This window comes from Harmonia axyridis, chromosome 6 (assembly GCF_914767665.1).
Source record: "Harmonia axyridis chromosome 6, icHarAxyr1.1, whole genome shotgun sequence".
Classification (NCBI taxonomy): Eukaryota; Metazoa; Arthropoda; class Insecta; order Coleoptera; family Coccinellidae; genus Harmonia; species Harmonia axyridis.
Genome location: NC_059506.1, coordinates 27,699,027 through 27,714,937, shown reverse-complemented (window position 1 = coordinate 27,714,937; position 15,911 = coordinate 27,699,027). Strand labels below are relative to the sequence as shown.

At 32.8% G+C, this 15,911-nt stretch overlaps 1 protein-coding gene across 1 annotated transcript; it reads left to right on the top strand.

The window, feature by feature from the left end:
• Positions 1-10,569: 10,569 nt before the first annotated feature.
• LOC123682489 (vitamin K epoxide reductase complex subunit 1-like protein 1) lies at positions 10,570-15,586 on the top strand. The gene is made up of 3 exons (XM_045621124.1): positions 10,570-10,862; positions 11,664-11,761; positions 14,458-15,586. The coding sequence occupies exons 1-3, from the start codon at positions 10,684-10,686 to the stop codon at positions 14,688-14,690; spliced, it is 510 nt and encodes a 169-aa protein (XP_045477080.1). The 5' UTR covers positions 10,570-10,683; the 3' UTR covers positions 14,691-15,586.
• The last annotated feature ends 325 nt before the right edge of the window (positions 15,587-15,911 follow it).

Sequence of the window (15,911 nt, the reverse complement as noted above, 5' to 3'; positions counted from 1 at the left end):
AAATTTTTTTTTTCTGTGTTAATTGAAAAACTACATAGGCTTCAAAGCTCTACAAACAAAACATCAACTCAGCTTATTTTCGGATGGCAGATTTTTTATATATTTTGGAGAATATTACTCTGAAGTTATATCAAAAGCGTAAGATACTTCCCAAAACTGAACCAAAATTTTAGTCAGACGCTAATACTTTTTTGGTATACTCGCAAAATAAATTCATTTCAAGTGAAAACTGATTCTACGCATTTGAAAACGTTTTGTAGTGATTGTCCTAATCAAATCACATCAATGTAGATATTCAGTTCACTTTAAGTGACCAGTCACAACAATCAACGAGTTGATTGGTCGATCAAAGTTTCGTTCAACCCGACATGAGTATATCGAATATTCTATCGACAATTTCAACAAAAATATCTGAAATCGGTGACCAAAAATATTTTTTTATTCCAAAAGCGACCATTGTGGTCGCTTAGAAAATGAAATAATAACCCTATTTATATCATGAAATGAATGTATTCATAGCAATTAGTGAAAAGTAAAACTTGGCTTCTCAAAACTTTTTTTAGTGATTGTCACGATCAAAACACATTAATGTTGAATTTCGGTTCGCTATATAGGTATGTAAGTTCATCAGTCACAACAATCAATGAATCTATATCAAATATCCAATCGACAATTCCATTCCAAAAGTGAATGGAATCAGCTGGTCCAGCTAAATTGTTGTGCATTTGTTTATAATTTGTTGTAATTTTGTAAAGTTGTCTTTTATCTGTTGCATTCTGTTCTGACATGCTTTGTTAAATCAAAATGTAATAAACAATAAAAAGTAAGAAAATTTTGTCCCCATCATAAATGATCAAATTTGACATGAAGAGCGCAGAAATGAAAACATCAGTGATATGATATTTCACTCAATTCGCGAGTTTCTCCACAAAGAACGCACTTCATATGTCCCATAGTGAATCAACGTTTCATATCAACTCAAAATATATTGAGATGAATACCTAAATATATCAGAAATTCGGAAAACAAACTTCAAGCGTGTCAAACGACGTGTAACAACGGATGACACTAGGAGAGCAATAGTAGCCAAATCTTGGATTTCAGCAGGTAGATACAGAAAATAATAAATATTCTGCATACTATACATTTGACAATTAGGAAAAATATCGGATTCCAAATATTCAAATTCGCATATTCAACTGAGAATTAATAAATTCAATATAACATACATTCATAATGATATAGTAAAATTGTGGAATTGAAAATATATCACAATCCGGCAACGTTATATAACCATGTCGGGGACAAGTAAAAATTGCGTAAATTGCGTAGGGTAAATGCACTAGTTTTCGACCAGTTAACAGAAACATCGATTTCGAGCACGATTTTTTCACACATAAACTTATCAAATTTTAATGGTGTTGGTGTTTATCGATTCTTTGGCGAGTTTTAAATGATTTGTCATATAATTTTAAGCGTTCTTTCCGCATTTAACCTTTGAAATTTGAAAACATATAGAAAATCTCAATAACTTTCGGTTCTAGACCACGCCGCAGAGTTCTCGACCGTTTTTGTGTTAGTTTTCGACCACTAATAATAGTGGCCGCTCCACTTAAAAATTTTATAAAAAACTTTAGAGCGAGATGAGTGATTAGTACTTACTTTCGTACCGTACCATCGACATCACTACCTATCACTCAGATGGGTTTCAGATGAGGTAATCAAGTAAGAAACACTCGGAACTTAAAAAAAAAATTATTTTGCAAAAGTTTCCACTTTCTATGAATATTTCAAAATAGCAACTCATACAACATTATTTGGTTATTTTGCTCTTAATATCTATTTAGAAACTAATGAGTAAATAAAATATAAAACACCGACCACCAGTGGTCGGGAATTAAGTACAATCAAATTGGTTCTCGACCGCGAATAAATAAAGGGTAGAAATAAGTGTTTCAACGTTAATTCGGTTGTCGCAAACTAATATTCAGAAAGTAGATATATAAATGAATCAGGGTATCGAAAAAAAAAACGAAAATGATCCAACAGAAATATATCGGTTGAAATAAACAATTATTGAAGTAACATATTGGTTCTCGACCACTTTGGTCGAGAAATAAAATATACAAATTATCCAATACCAGTTCGCTACCGCCGAATATTGAACAAAAAAATATACATTATTTGCTTTTTTATTGAAATACACTCGAAAATATATCTTATAGTTGATATGGAACGAAATATACACACATAATTCATTTAAAATAAGAAATAATTACTTTTTTCTGTTCATATATCTGAAAGCACTTTTCTAAGAGAGGACGAGAAAGAACCCTTTTCTATGATAGACGATTATAAACTAATTTTTGGCGCGAAAACTTTGACCTATACCACAACTATGCAAACTATCTTGGAAGGGTAGAATGGTCGAGAACACGTACCGCGAAAATATTTTGCACTACATGATATATTTTTATTATTATTTTATCTCAAATCACGGAATGGTCGAGAACCAGTGCCGGTCGGCTAACCAGTGCATTTACCTTATACTCCCTCTATCTATGTTTATTACTCTATGAGTCCACTTTAAGTGACACCAGTGACAACAAGCAACGAGTTGATCAGTCGATCAAAGTTTCGCTCAAACCGACATGAATCTATCAAATATCGAACAGACAATTTCAACCAAAAGATCTCAACGAAAAATTTTCCATTCAAGAAACCTAAACACACTGCCACACAGCTTATCAAAACCGACGATAAATCCCGACAAAAATACCGACCTCCCACTTAGCGTTCAAAACACTGTCAGCGCTCTTCAAATTCTATAATTAATTTCACAAATAGAGCGTAAAATCATAGGCGTCATTTTGAATAATAAACGATGTCGAGCATATTAGTAAACTTTCAGCGTGCTTGGGAAGTGGAAGTCCGAGAATGAATTTGTCATTTCCTCTAGTTTAGAACACCCCTTAGGTCACGATATGTACACTTCATGAGGGTCAGTCTTGAAGGAGGGTGGTACTTGCAAACACTATTCATAACACAACAATAGTATTGGATTAAGGGAGGGTGACTTTTAAGGGTTTTCTTGTTCTACAGGTAAAGGACCTATTTTTTACGGCGATTTTGCGTTAATTGTGTGTTGTTCCCTGAAGGGGAACGTTGAATGAGGGGTTTCGGAAGGTAAAGTAGGAATTGGCGGGTAGTAAACACCTATTTATGTTTGTTTTTTTACAAATTGGTTCATAAACCCGAAAATTGCATTGAACAATATCAACTCTCAGTGTCGAAGTGGTTTTTCGTAAGTAATATCATAAGGACATCTTTATTTTTCCGAACAAAATTTGAAAAAACGACAATTTCTGCACCTGCATGAATGATTTCTGTTAAAAAAATATAACTTAGCATTGGGTTATTTCTCAGAGTTATAACCATAGATAGAGGGAGCATATGTCATTTTCAGTAAGCAAATTTTGTCCCCAACATGAATTATCAAATTTGACATGAAGCGCGCGGAAATGAAAACGTATCAGTAATACGATATTTCACTCAATACGCGAGTTTCTTCACAAAGAACGCACTTCTTATGTTGATATGAAAACGGTGTCATGTCAACTTGAAATATATTGAGATGAATACCTAAATAAATCAGAAATTCAGAAAAAAAACTTCAAGCGCACTAATAGACGTGAAACATCCGATGACACTAGGAGAGCAAAAGTTGCCAAACCTTGGATTTCAGCAGATAGATACAGAAAATAATGAATATTCTGCTTATTATAAATTCGACAATTAGAAAAAATATCGGATTTCAAATATTTAAATTTGCATATTTTGTCGTGAATCACTCAATTAAATATATTTCATCCAATATAATATACATTCATAACGATATAGTAACATTGTGGATTTGAAAATATATCACAATCCGACAACGTAATCTAACCATGTAAGGGGACATGAAAATTGCGTATACTTACTCCCTCTATCTGTCTATCGATTTTTTCACAGGAAAAATTGAATTCCCGTATGGTAATTGACAAGACTATTTCATTGGACCATATATAAATACTTGTTTGCATAGGTATTGTAATTGTTGGTGACAATTTCCACCAATCACAATCGCTGAATTTTAAATTACAAATTGTTTCTTCTTCAACCACGACAATGCCTACTATGGGTCCGCTCGAGAGAAAAATTTTATGACAGCACCTGTCAGCAGTTTTTTTGAATTTACACTCGGCATAACTTACAATTCCTTTGAAAACAAGTAGTTATGGTCTTATGAAATAGTCTTGTCAAATAGAATTAGGGCACCTCATTTTTCCTGTGAAAAAAATCGAAAAAACAAAATGTAAAGTAATATTTTCATAACAAAAAGCATATATGTTTGTAAATGCAAAAATCCTCGTCTTCGACTAGGTTTTTTGTTGCCACCAGCGCTCATGCTTCTTGTTAAAATATTACTCAGCAACTTGTTTTTTCGATTTTTTTCAGAAAAGTTAGATGCCCTTATGCTTATGAATTATAATATTTCTTACGAATAATCGGTATGGATCAATATGGATCATATTTGACACTGCTTGAAGTAGAACTCAATTTATTGATAAAAAGAAGTAGCATATAATGAAATAAATTCATAAAAAAATACAAAAATCCATATTACAAAATGATATTGAGCTCTCTAATTTTTTGAGGCAAGTAAATGGATGATCTTCTCGATTTCAATATTCATTTCTCTGTATATCGATATTAGCGCCTATATGCATTAAGCCTCTTCTGATCTCAAATATGTTTTGACGTGTTTAAGGGAGATGAAAGAGGTTCTTTAAGTCATTTCCTTTTGGGTGATATTAGAATTCTGTATTTCTGAAAAAAATTTCGGGGACCCCATTTTCCAAATTCCCTCAAGGAAGTGATATTCCCAATTTGCATAAATTTTACAGCATTGATAAACTCTAAATATATGGACAAAACGTTGACTTAGTTCAATTCTTAGCTGAAACTATTATTTTATTATGTGACAATCAATTTTGAATACTTTAACAAAGTATATTTCCTACTCCATTGAGGACTGATATTAGGCATTTATTTTTCGAACTAATTTGAACAAAACATTAGATAATTAATATTTTCACAATGTGATGTGAACATACTTCACTGCATAGCTATTCGGGAATTGAAAAACTGAATTTTTAAAATTATTGTGCACTCAAAATTCTGTCAACCGACTACAACAAATATTTTTCGATAAGTTTCTATCTGTTCCTCTTTTCAAATACAGAGATAACTCTAGCTGAGGAAACGGTCCTGTTAAGAATAGAAATTAAAAAATTACCATCAATAATTGCAGCAGATCTGAAGTAGGAACAACAAATTAAATAAGTCAATAATAATCACCCTATGTATTCAATAAACACACAACTCAAACATTGTCAAGTTGCGTACTTCATTATCGAATGAAAATCATTGTTGATCATTGAATTACCAATCTTGCGCTTCATAATGGTTAAAGTGTTTGTCACCCCATAATAAATTTCCAATATCAAATTCATGAAAATATAAACATCGTTGAATAAACCATTATTGGAATTGCTATGCAAAGGTTGACTAAACAGTGCACACATGAATGGAAAAAGCGAATTTCAAAGCGCTAACATAATAGGATGATCGATATTATCTCCCGGCAAATATTTGATGCTGAATTCATAACAGCAATTCAAACGGGACAATAATGCTTTGTGACAATTCATTTTAATTCCAAATTAACATTTCACTCTGTTGAGAATTTCAATAATCCGATTAACGTATATTGATTCACGCTTTCACGGTCCGATACTCATTTTGATCATCCCATTTTAGTTGATATTTACAATAATGTTTATTTGGAATTTCGGGGCGACTCGTTGAGGTTATGATTTTTCGACAAAAATGCGGATGAAACTGGATGGGATTTCATATCGTTCATAACTAATTGACAGTTTTATGTTTTTAATGGAGTTCAAATTAAGTATAAAAGCATAATTGTTTTGAATCGAATTATCAGGAAGCCGAAAAATTGGGTGATGGATATTTATTTTAGTTCGCTTAGGAACGCATATAAAGGACTTTCCAATAAAAGGTTTCATTTTGAATAGACCTCTATCTGGGCAACTGTCACTTTTGAAGCTTTCCTCTTTTGATATTTGACAAGTAAAAACTGAAGCAAAGGCTCATTTTCACGGTGATAGTAACTATCGCGATAGTGCTATCTAGATAGTGAGGCACCACTCTCGCACTAACTATCGAGTAGTTTACATCACGGTGACAGTTTCTGTGATAGTTACTTTACTATCACCATCACACTATCGTGATAGTACTATCACCGTGAAAATGAGGCTTAAAAATTAAACAATACATGTTTCAATAACGCATTGAAATTGTTAAAATTACCCACAAAAATGGTGAAAGTTCACCATTGGAGTCACAGTTGGTCATCGTGAAGCACCTTTTCGGCCAGCAATAGTGAAATAGGTGAAAAAATTTGAACTGTTGGGACAAGTTAGTGATGTGAAGAATTAAAACCTTAACAGTTTTCCAATAAGAGTTTTTATTTTGATACTGAAAAGGAAACTTCTGAAACGGGAATATTTCAATTGAAATCAATGGTTTATTTCATTTTAAAGAGGAAGGTATGTCATTAATGATGGAAATGTAATGGCAACGGTTGCAGAACTATTTCATTTTCAAGAAATTTTCAATGACCAACTCGCACATTTGTAACTGTATGTCCTAGATAACTTCACGAATTTCATGTTTAAGATCTTGAATGGATTGTGTAGCACCATAGTATAAGGATCCTTATACTATGGTAGCACTAACATAAACCGTATCTTTCACGTGGCCTCAATGGAAACTCTAATCTCTAGAGGTATTGAATCACATGATCTTGTTGGCCAATTGTGATCACTTCTTCGAACAATAGCACTTCAAGGAAAATTTTCTTGCTAAATATCGATTGTTTTGATGTTTTTGTGTCACATAGCGCCGTCCACATCAATATCTTCCAATTTCGGCCATAGAATCAGTTGCACCAACCCTATTTTCGAAAAGTAAGGTCCAATCATACCACCAGACCAAAAACCTCACCAACAGTGATTTTTTGAGGATGGAAAAACTTTTCAATCATTCTAGGATTTAGAGCTCCACATACGACAATTCTGCTCATGAACATAGCCTTCAAGGTGAAAATGGGCCTCGCCACTGAAGATTTTTCGATGAAAATCCGGATCATTTTGATGCATATCAAGGACAGTAAAAATTCGATATCGCTAGTTAGGAATTCACAGCTTGGCTTGATTTTCAAGCAACTTGGCTTGAGCTTGACTTGAAATCAAGTCAAGCTCAAGTCAAGTAGTGGTTTTTCAATCACTAGCCAAGTCAAGTACTTATTCATCAAGTGCTTGAAATATATCAAGCTACTTGATTTTTAGCAGTTTTATTGTGTAGTGTCACATCAACAAAAAAATAATGAAATGAGAAGGAAGAGTTTCGATTTCATAAAACGCTTGAACATTTTGTTTTTTGTTTAAGATGATTGAGTAAAACAATCGGTTGATGCGGATGAACCACTATTTTAAATTCGAATGCACCCACGCCCAACGCTAGTTAATTGGATAAATATCTTAAATCAAGCCAAGTCAAGCCCAATTATGTAATATTTCACGAGCTTGATTTTCAAGTCAAGTAGTTGGTTAAAATGCCAAGCTACTTGGCTTGATGAATCCCTATCGCTAGTGATCGACCGGCTTGAGTTCTTGCGTTAACTAAACTTCAAAAGCTTTGAGACCTAAGTCTTCATGAAAAATGAGGTTTGTGGAATGCTTAATTCCCAAGATTGATAAGGAATCGATAAACCTGAGTTTTCGTCAACACTACGGGCTACAGCAGCAATATTCTGAGTTGTTCTTGAGCGACGTACGCAGTTTCTATTCTTCACATCACTAACTTGTCCCAAAAGCTTAAATTTTTCTCCCCGAGTAGGTGCTTCACGACGACCAAAAAGTGCTTAGGTTTGCGAACTATCACTAGAAAATTTTCACTATTTTTGTAGATAATTTTAACAATTTTAATGCATTATTGAAACATGTATTGTTTTATTTTTAGTGATTATTTTAGTGATTTTTAGCAAATATTTCAAAGTAACAGAGCTGACCAGTTAGCGGGCTATTCAAAATGAAACCTCTTATTGAAACACCCTGATGTATATAAGGATAATACGCAGTGCATTCATTGTTTTTGTGGGAAGAATATAATATAAAGAATAATATAGAATGCTGTCGAAGAACTTCAGCACTAATTATGGAATAGAAAAAATATCACCAAGTACTTCAGAAAATAAACTATGTTTATGCTCAATGGTCTTTCCAAAAAAAAAGGGATAATAGGGAAAACAGAACGCGTTGCTAAAGAACTCATTATGAAAGGGAAAACCAAAACACCTTCTTCATCAAATGAGAAAAATAATTAATCCAATTAGCATTAGTAAAAAAATGGTTCTTCTCATTGAAGCGTTTTCAAAATAAACTCCCCCAATCACTATTTACGTTTCTACAGTGTATTTATACATAATCCACCCTTTTGTTAGCATTGCAGAACTCATCTCGTCTGAAGAAACCAACAAAAACAGATTAGAACTGAAAAGGAAACCCTGCAAAAAGTTATTGTTCATTCGAGCCAACACAAATTTGTTTGCACGACACTGACGTGGTCTGACAATGAACTGGTCTCTTTCATTCTACATCCCCTAACTTGGGGGATTTTTTCTACCCTCCTTTGAAAAACCCAGTGCAATGTAGCGAAGCCGCCAGCCATGATTAGTTTTGGGACGTTTTGAAGCCTGCGGTAAGCTACTGTATTGAATTTTATGAGCAACAGGCAAAGAACAACATTAATTAAGAAGTTTTATGCATCGCGTGATGTGAATATTAGCGATTCGATTAATCAAAAGTGGAATTGCAAATTAGGTAATTACCAATTTTCAGTAAATTATTCAATGATGAAAAATTATCGGCTTTTGCAATCTGAATAATGTTAATTCTGCTGAAAACGTAAGAGACTATTTATATTAAAATTTCAGAAATTAACAATTTAGACGTGATATTCAGAAGAAATCAGCTTTTCTTCCTAAAAAAGGGGACCTATTTACCTACTTATCATTTGTTTGTTATTTCATTATAATCTCCAAAATCTACTTACAGTTGGAAACGAAAAATATAATGAAATTTGACAAAACATCAGTTGATTTAAAGTGATCCTTCCAATTCGAGAACCCGATCTATGATTTTAAGGTCCAAAATCCTAAAAACTAAATTTGAAAGTGTAATTTTCCTAGAGTTGCACACGTTTGATTTGAATGTTTGAGATTGACTCGAGTTTGACTTGAAATCAAGTCAAACCTAGTCAATCTTTCAGACAACAAATGATTCAAGTCAAATCAAACTGGACAATGGTTACAGGTTTGAAAATTCAAACTGTTTATGAAACTAGTTTGGAAAATAATTTATTTAGTGGATGAACCTTGAATGGGTAAAATATTTATATTGAATATTGTAAGTAGGTTGTAGCTCGAAGAAAAAATCTGAAGATGTTAAATCACAAGATCTCGGTGGCCAATTGTGATCACCTCTTCGAGTAAGAGAGAAAAAAGATACCTTTCGATTGTTTCGTTGCTTGCCTGGCAGGTAGCGCCGTCTTGTTGAAAATGAACGTCGCCCAGATCAATATATTCCATTTCTGACCATAAAAAATCATTCATCAAAGCCTAGTTCCCAAGATTGTCGAAGAATCGACAAACCTTGGTTTTCGTCACCACAAAAGCAATACTCTCAGTTGTTCTTGAGCGACGCACACGGTTTCAATTTTTCATATCACTAACAGAACCCAATAGCTAAAATTTTTCAGCCAGCTTCACCATTGCTGGCCTAGAAGGTTCTTCATGTTGACTCAAAAGTGCTTAATTTTCGAACTGCAAAATTTCCACAATTTTTCCGAATTGTGATGTGTTTTTTATGCTTGTATCGTTCTATTTTTAGTAATAATGTAATACTGTATGAAAATTGCATTCTCCTACAAACATTTTCTTTTCAAGTTGAAAAAATAGGCCAGCAGACAATTTCGAGAAAAGACGTTGATTCAAAATGAAAGTGCCATTCGTTAATGATTACTTACATTTTATAACAAATGGATTTCGATGTTTCTGTTATCAAAGAAGATGTTTTGATATTTGAAAAACTTCTGGAGGTTGGGATTCCATCGAATAAAAATAAAGACAAGTTCGCATCCACCATTAAATTTTTTTCTCCCATTGTATCAAATTTTCAAGAAATAGACTTGTATTGTTAACAGTAAAAACTGAGTGTGTGAAACTTTTGAAATATAGTTCCAATTTATCGAAAATGGAGTTTGAACGTTTCGAAGAGATCATAATTGCCCCTTCTTATTATTGCGCAAGCAATGCAAGATACTCGTAGTTGTTTTACTAGTTGCCTATGCAAAAGCAATAAGAAGACAACACAACTTGTTACACCACGTCATAATATTTTTATTGATCTTGGGAACAGTGAACTTTGTACTTGAATAACGATCGTTTGTTTTTCTGTTTGACAACAACAGTTCGAACTATAATAATTTCTGGTGAGAATGTCAGACATTCATAAAATTTCCATTTTAAGCACCTATCTGGCAACCCTATGTGCTTTAGGGTTAGGCTTATCGATTTATAGCTATTATGTAGAAATCAGACTAGAGATAGAAGACGATTTTACTGCAATGTGCGATATCAATGAGCACATGTCCTGCAGTAAAGTGTTCAAATCGCCGTGAGTATTTTAAATGTTCGAAATATATGTGTTATTTCTTTCCAAATCATATTAGGAACTCTTGGTTATATTTGGATCCGCTCACGCATGCGTGGTGATTTAAACAAATCATGAACTTATTTGAATACCGTTCATTTTATTTTCATACAAATATTGAGTTTCAGAAGCATGTAAAATGAAAATTAATGGATAAAGGTAATATCCCCGCATGTTCTTCCCAATAAATGTTGCACTTGTTGTCATTGATAAGAAAATTAAGAAAAAAATATTATGTGTTGTTTGATTCATTATTAAAACAATGTATTCATCTTCTCGTGAATTATAAATAATCAGAAAATCATTATTCATATATCACATGACAAAATAGGTTCAATCCTAAAATATGTATACATGGTGGATGCGCTTCATTAAATTTATAGAATAAGTTGTGATCCACCAAATAGAGATATTCTTCTGAAAAAATTGTTCACTTTATTTTGAATATCCATACAATTCAACATTTATGATTCATATATCAAATTGAGCTGCACTAGTCGCCATCTGATCAATTTTTCATTTTTTGAATTATGACAGAAGCGCATCCTCCATTTCTAAAAGAATATCGACGTCCATCACATGTTACCAAGCGGTTACATGTAGATTTTTATTTCAAAGAATAATGGTTAAATAGCTATTTTCTGATAAACCAAAATAATTATCCTTTTTCAAGGTGTCCTGTTTTTTTTTTTGAAGAGCTCACTATCAACCCATTCGAAATTTGTACTATGCTTTAGGTTAGGACATAACATTCTTTATTTGCAGATATGCCAAGGGATTCGGCTTCTTTCCAGAAGATTCCATCTTCTACGTGCCAAACAGTATGTTTGGCATTCCATTTTACTGCCTTATAATGTTCTTAGGTAAGTCTAGTCTTCTGATGACCCAATCTGCTAAGAGAATATCAGAAATTGGTTACTTAAAGAGCTCATTTCAAGGAATAGGGTTTCATTGGAATTTTTCGTTTTTGGTTTTGGCTTTAGTTCTACTTATATGATTATAAAGGATGGCCCACTCAAATATGTTCGGCCGGATAATTGAGAAAGTATGATTTTTTTCTTGGAGAATCTTAGACAGATGTACGATGTTGGGCATTCTTATTAGAGGAGGGACAACCTTCTCAAGAATCATGAACGTCATTTAGGTAGGAGTCGAGTAACAAAAAATATTGAAAGTTTTTCAATTATATTTATTGCCGAACGTTCATTTCTAACTAGTAGGTAACTAATGATGTCTTTGGTCAACATTTTCTTTTATTTCCATAGTATTATGAAAAACACTTCTTGCAGTTAGTAGAATTGTTGTTTCTCTGATCACACCAATGTGCTACAGATTATTGATGAAAAAATTTTATACGAGTTCAAGAGGGAACACCTCCACACCAGCACGTGACTGCCCAGTTCAAAACGGAATTAGAGATATTCTTCTTACAAATCACTTATTTTTTCGGGGTTCTCATATAATGCCTTTGAACAATTATCTACATTGTAGTATTTCAATATTGTTGATTTGTGAATGGAAAAAAATTACAATTTCGGTAACTTTTAATTTTTTGCAAAAAAAAAATTATTAATTATTATTTAATTCATCAATTCGCTTTGAAGATATGTCGCAAATATACTCTTTGACATAAAAAATGCAACACCAAGAAGTCTTTGACGTTTTTCGACTTGACTTGACAAAGAAATTGAAAAAAGATTAAGGCATTTTTTATTAATAACGTGTTGTTACACGTTATTAATAAAAAATGCCTTAATCATTGCTATTAGTTTGACACTCTCGAAACCTTCTTGCATGGATTCCACCAGGTGATCGATTTCCTCTTGAGGTATTACATTCCAAGCAATCTGTAATTCGTGCTGGAGAGCTTCTAGTGTGTGTGAAGGATCAGCTAATTGCTTCAGTCGACTATCCATCATATTCCACACATGTTCTATAGGAGAAAGGTCTGGAGATCTCAGTAGCTATGGAGATATTGACGTTAGCCTCTTCGAATTGCTCCATAGAATGCTTGCAATGTGGTGACGGACATTATGTTGTTCGAAAATCGGGTCTTTCAGCTTCTGATTCCATTTCTGCATCTACTATCTAGACCCTCTAGACCTATGCTTGATTAATATATATTTTTTTGAGATAGAGCAATACAAAGAATTATTAAGTAGGTGTAGATAAAATCTCAGTATTAGCAGAGAAAATGTAAATGGGGCATTATACATTTCAACCTATGATACAAGACTACAGATAAAAACCTCAGCAGAAACTCTGTCTCCCTGTAAGGTGTAGTCATTGGTTTGTGTATTTGTTAACAGAATAAGCTGACATATTTATATTGAAGGGCTTCCTCTTTCCTCCATCCTCCATCCTTTCTCTTCACCAACGGTTGACGACATTATTGAATCTGAAAACGACATAATTGAATCTGAAAAAAAAAAGAATGGGAAAGGAGTAATAAATGTTAGTTGCCATTATATTGATCTGAAGTAAACGACCCATTCTATAAAAGAATCTGAAACTGAATGGATAGCTTGGAAACCACCATGAAATTTATAAATTGGACAAATATTCACCAAGTGGTCAATGATTTCTTGTACAACACACTCACATATTGGGCTATCAATAGAATGCCATTTGAAGAGCATATCATTACAACGACCATGACCAGACCTAAGTCTATTTGAAATACACCAAATTTTCCTAGGTACATTTAAACCTGGAACTTTCTCTGAAGGATCAACGATTAGACTTTTGTTCAAAACTTTATATGCTTGATGATATCCTCTGTAGTAACAGAAGAATTGGATATAGTTAAGACGACAAGCAATTTTTCTTAATGAAAAATAACCTTCACGTAATACAGTAATGCGAATTCTCTCAATTATTTATAATTTTCAGGTTGTCGTACTCTAGGCATACACTCATCCCTAAAACGCAAGGAAGAAGATAAAACATTAGAATTGTAACCATAAACGAAATCGACTAATCTTTCAAAAAAAAATTCAGATAATTCTGCTTGTAACAACAAGTCTTATCCTTGGCTGCTATGTATTTGAATTGAATTTTGTTCAATTACCTACAATCGTTAACTAGTTGAACTACACTGTCAAATTTGGTAAAACGCTTTCTTGGTGTTGCGTTTTTTTATGAAACAGAATATACTTCTTCTCCTCATTTCAGTTCAGGAAATTGCTCCTTTTCAAAATGAAATTAGCATATTTTAATTCGTTTAAAACAGACAATTCGATTTATCGAATGAAGGTTTGTAGTACCTAACTTCAGCTTTGAAAAAACATTTTTAAAATTTCAATTAACCATCCTCCATAAATTAAATTGTTCCCAGGAACTTATTGTCTCTCATTGTATTAATTAAAACTACAGTAAATTCAACATAGCAAGTTACGATAACGAAAAGAATATTATTTGGATCGAATTATCGAATACAACAATCAACATGTGTGAAAACAAGTGTCGAAAATCTCTATTACATAACACACACCATCTCATTTCCATTTCCATCTACCTCACAATGAATTCATGTGAAATTACTCACCTTTTTTTACAGCGTTCTCTCCATCATTGACCATAGCGAAATTCGTCCTCACAAGTACGCTGTTGTCCAACTGTTTGACACCATATCTCGCCTACTTGCTCTACTTCGTCCTTCAAGATGTTTGTGTCGTTTGTGTCACAATTTATATTGTAAATGCTCTCTCCTTATTCGTATCGTATAAGAAAGTGATGTTGTTGACTTCACCAGCCGAGAAGGCTGAAAAACCAAAAAAGAAACGTAATTAAAATGTTTGAAGGATACTGGATAATATCTGTATCCTTCCTTGGACCTTCGTCCACTGTGGGTACTCCTTCAGTATGTAAAATGATAAATATGTTTCTGGATGTCAGTTTTACAGATTTCCCTATATTCTTCGTTAAGTCTGAAGATATAATTAAATGGACAAAACAACAAGTGCCCAAAGCTAACGTCAGTGTTTTCATTTAGTTTATAAGTATATGTAATAGGGAAAGGTGGAGGAATCTTCCGCACATAAAAGAAATTAGTCGAATTGATCGAATTAACAGTTGAAGGTGAATCTTAAATGTATAAAGGAAATATGAATCTACACATAATATATTGAAATAGTAAATACACATTCTGAAATTAACACTTTTAGCTTCTTTGTACTTGAATTTAGGTACCTGTCCGAAACTTTATCAGCTTTTTTTTAGTCAGCAAATTGATTTTAGAACATTTTGATTCAAACAATTAATTCGATACAAATGTAACATATACAGGAGAGTCTTAAAATTGTACTTCAAAAGGAACTATTACAGATTCATCTCGTCAAATAAAACACTTTTCTCATTTACCATTTTTTCAGATTCGGCATAAGTAAAATGTTACAAGCATTTAATTGTTTCACAATTGGCTAATGCACTACTGTCCTAAGGTGTAATTTTATGAATTTTTCACTGTTTAACCCATCGTGTAAAATTCCCCCACATTCCCCTAAACACTAAATATATGTGTAATGGAAGATAGAGAGGGTAATTTTGTCATTTAACCTGAAAATGCTTTGGGTGTTTGATAAAATCATTTCAAAGAGCTGTTGAATGTATAGTTAATATTAAGTCTATAAAAAATATAATTGTATAACTGGTTGTTGAAGAAAAGAATAAAGAAGATCTCGAGTATGCTTGGAATATTTTGCATTTTACCTTTTCACTTGGCAAATCCAGAATAACCGAAATTCTTCCAATATTTCACAATCTTCGGTTCTCGTAATCATTTTTCGCACACTATGTAGAATATTTATTCGAACAAAAGTTTCGTAGATGAATGTTATATTCAACAACTGAACCCACTCTATTTTGATCGTCAACTTTTAAAACTCTTAACTACAGTAAAATTTATCATTATGAATTGGGTTTTTCTTCAAGTGTTCTTCAAATATTATATTTATATTTTTATATATATATTTTATATATTTAGCTACAATTAGGTTATGATTTCGGTTACTG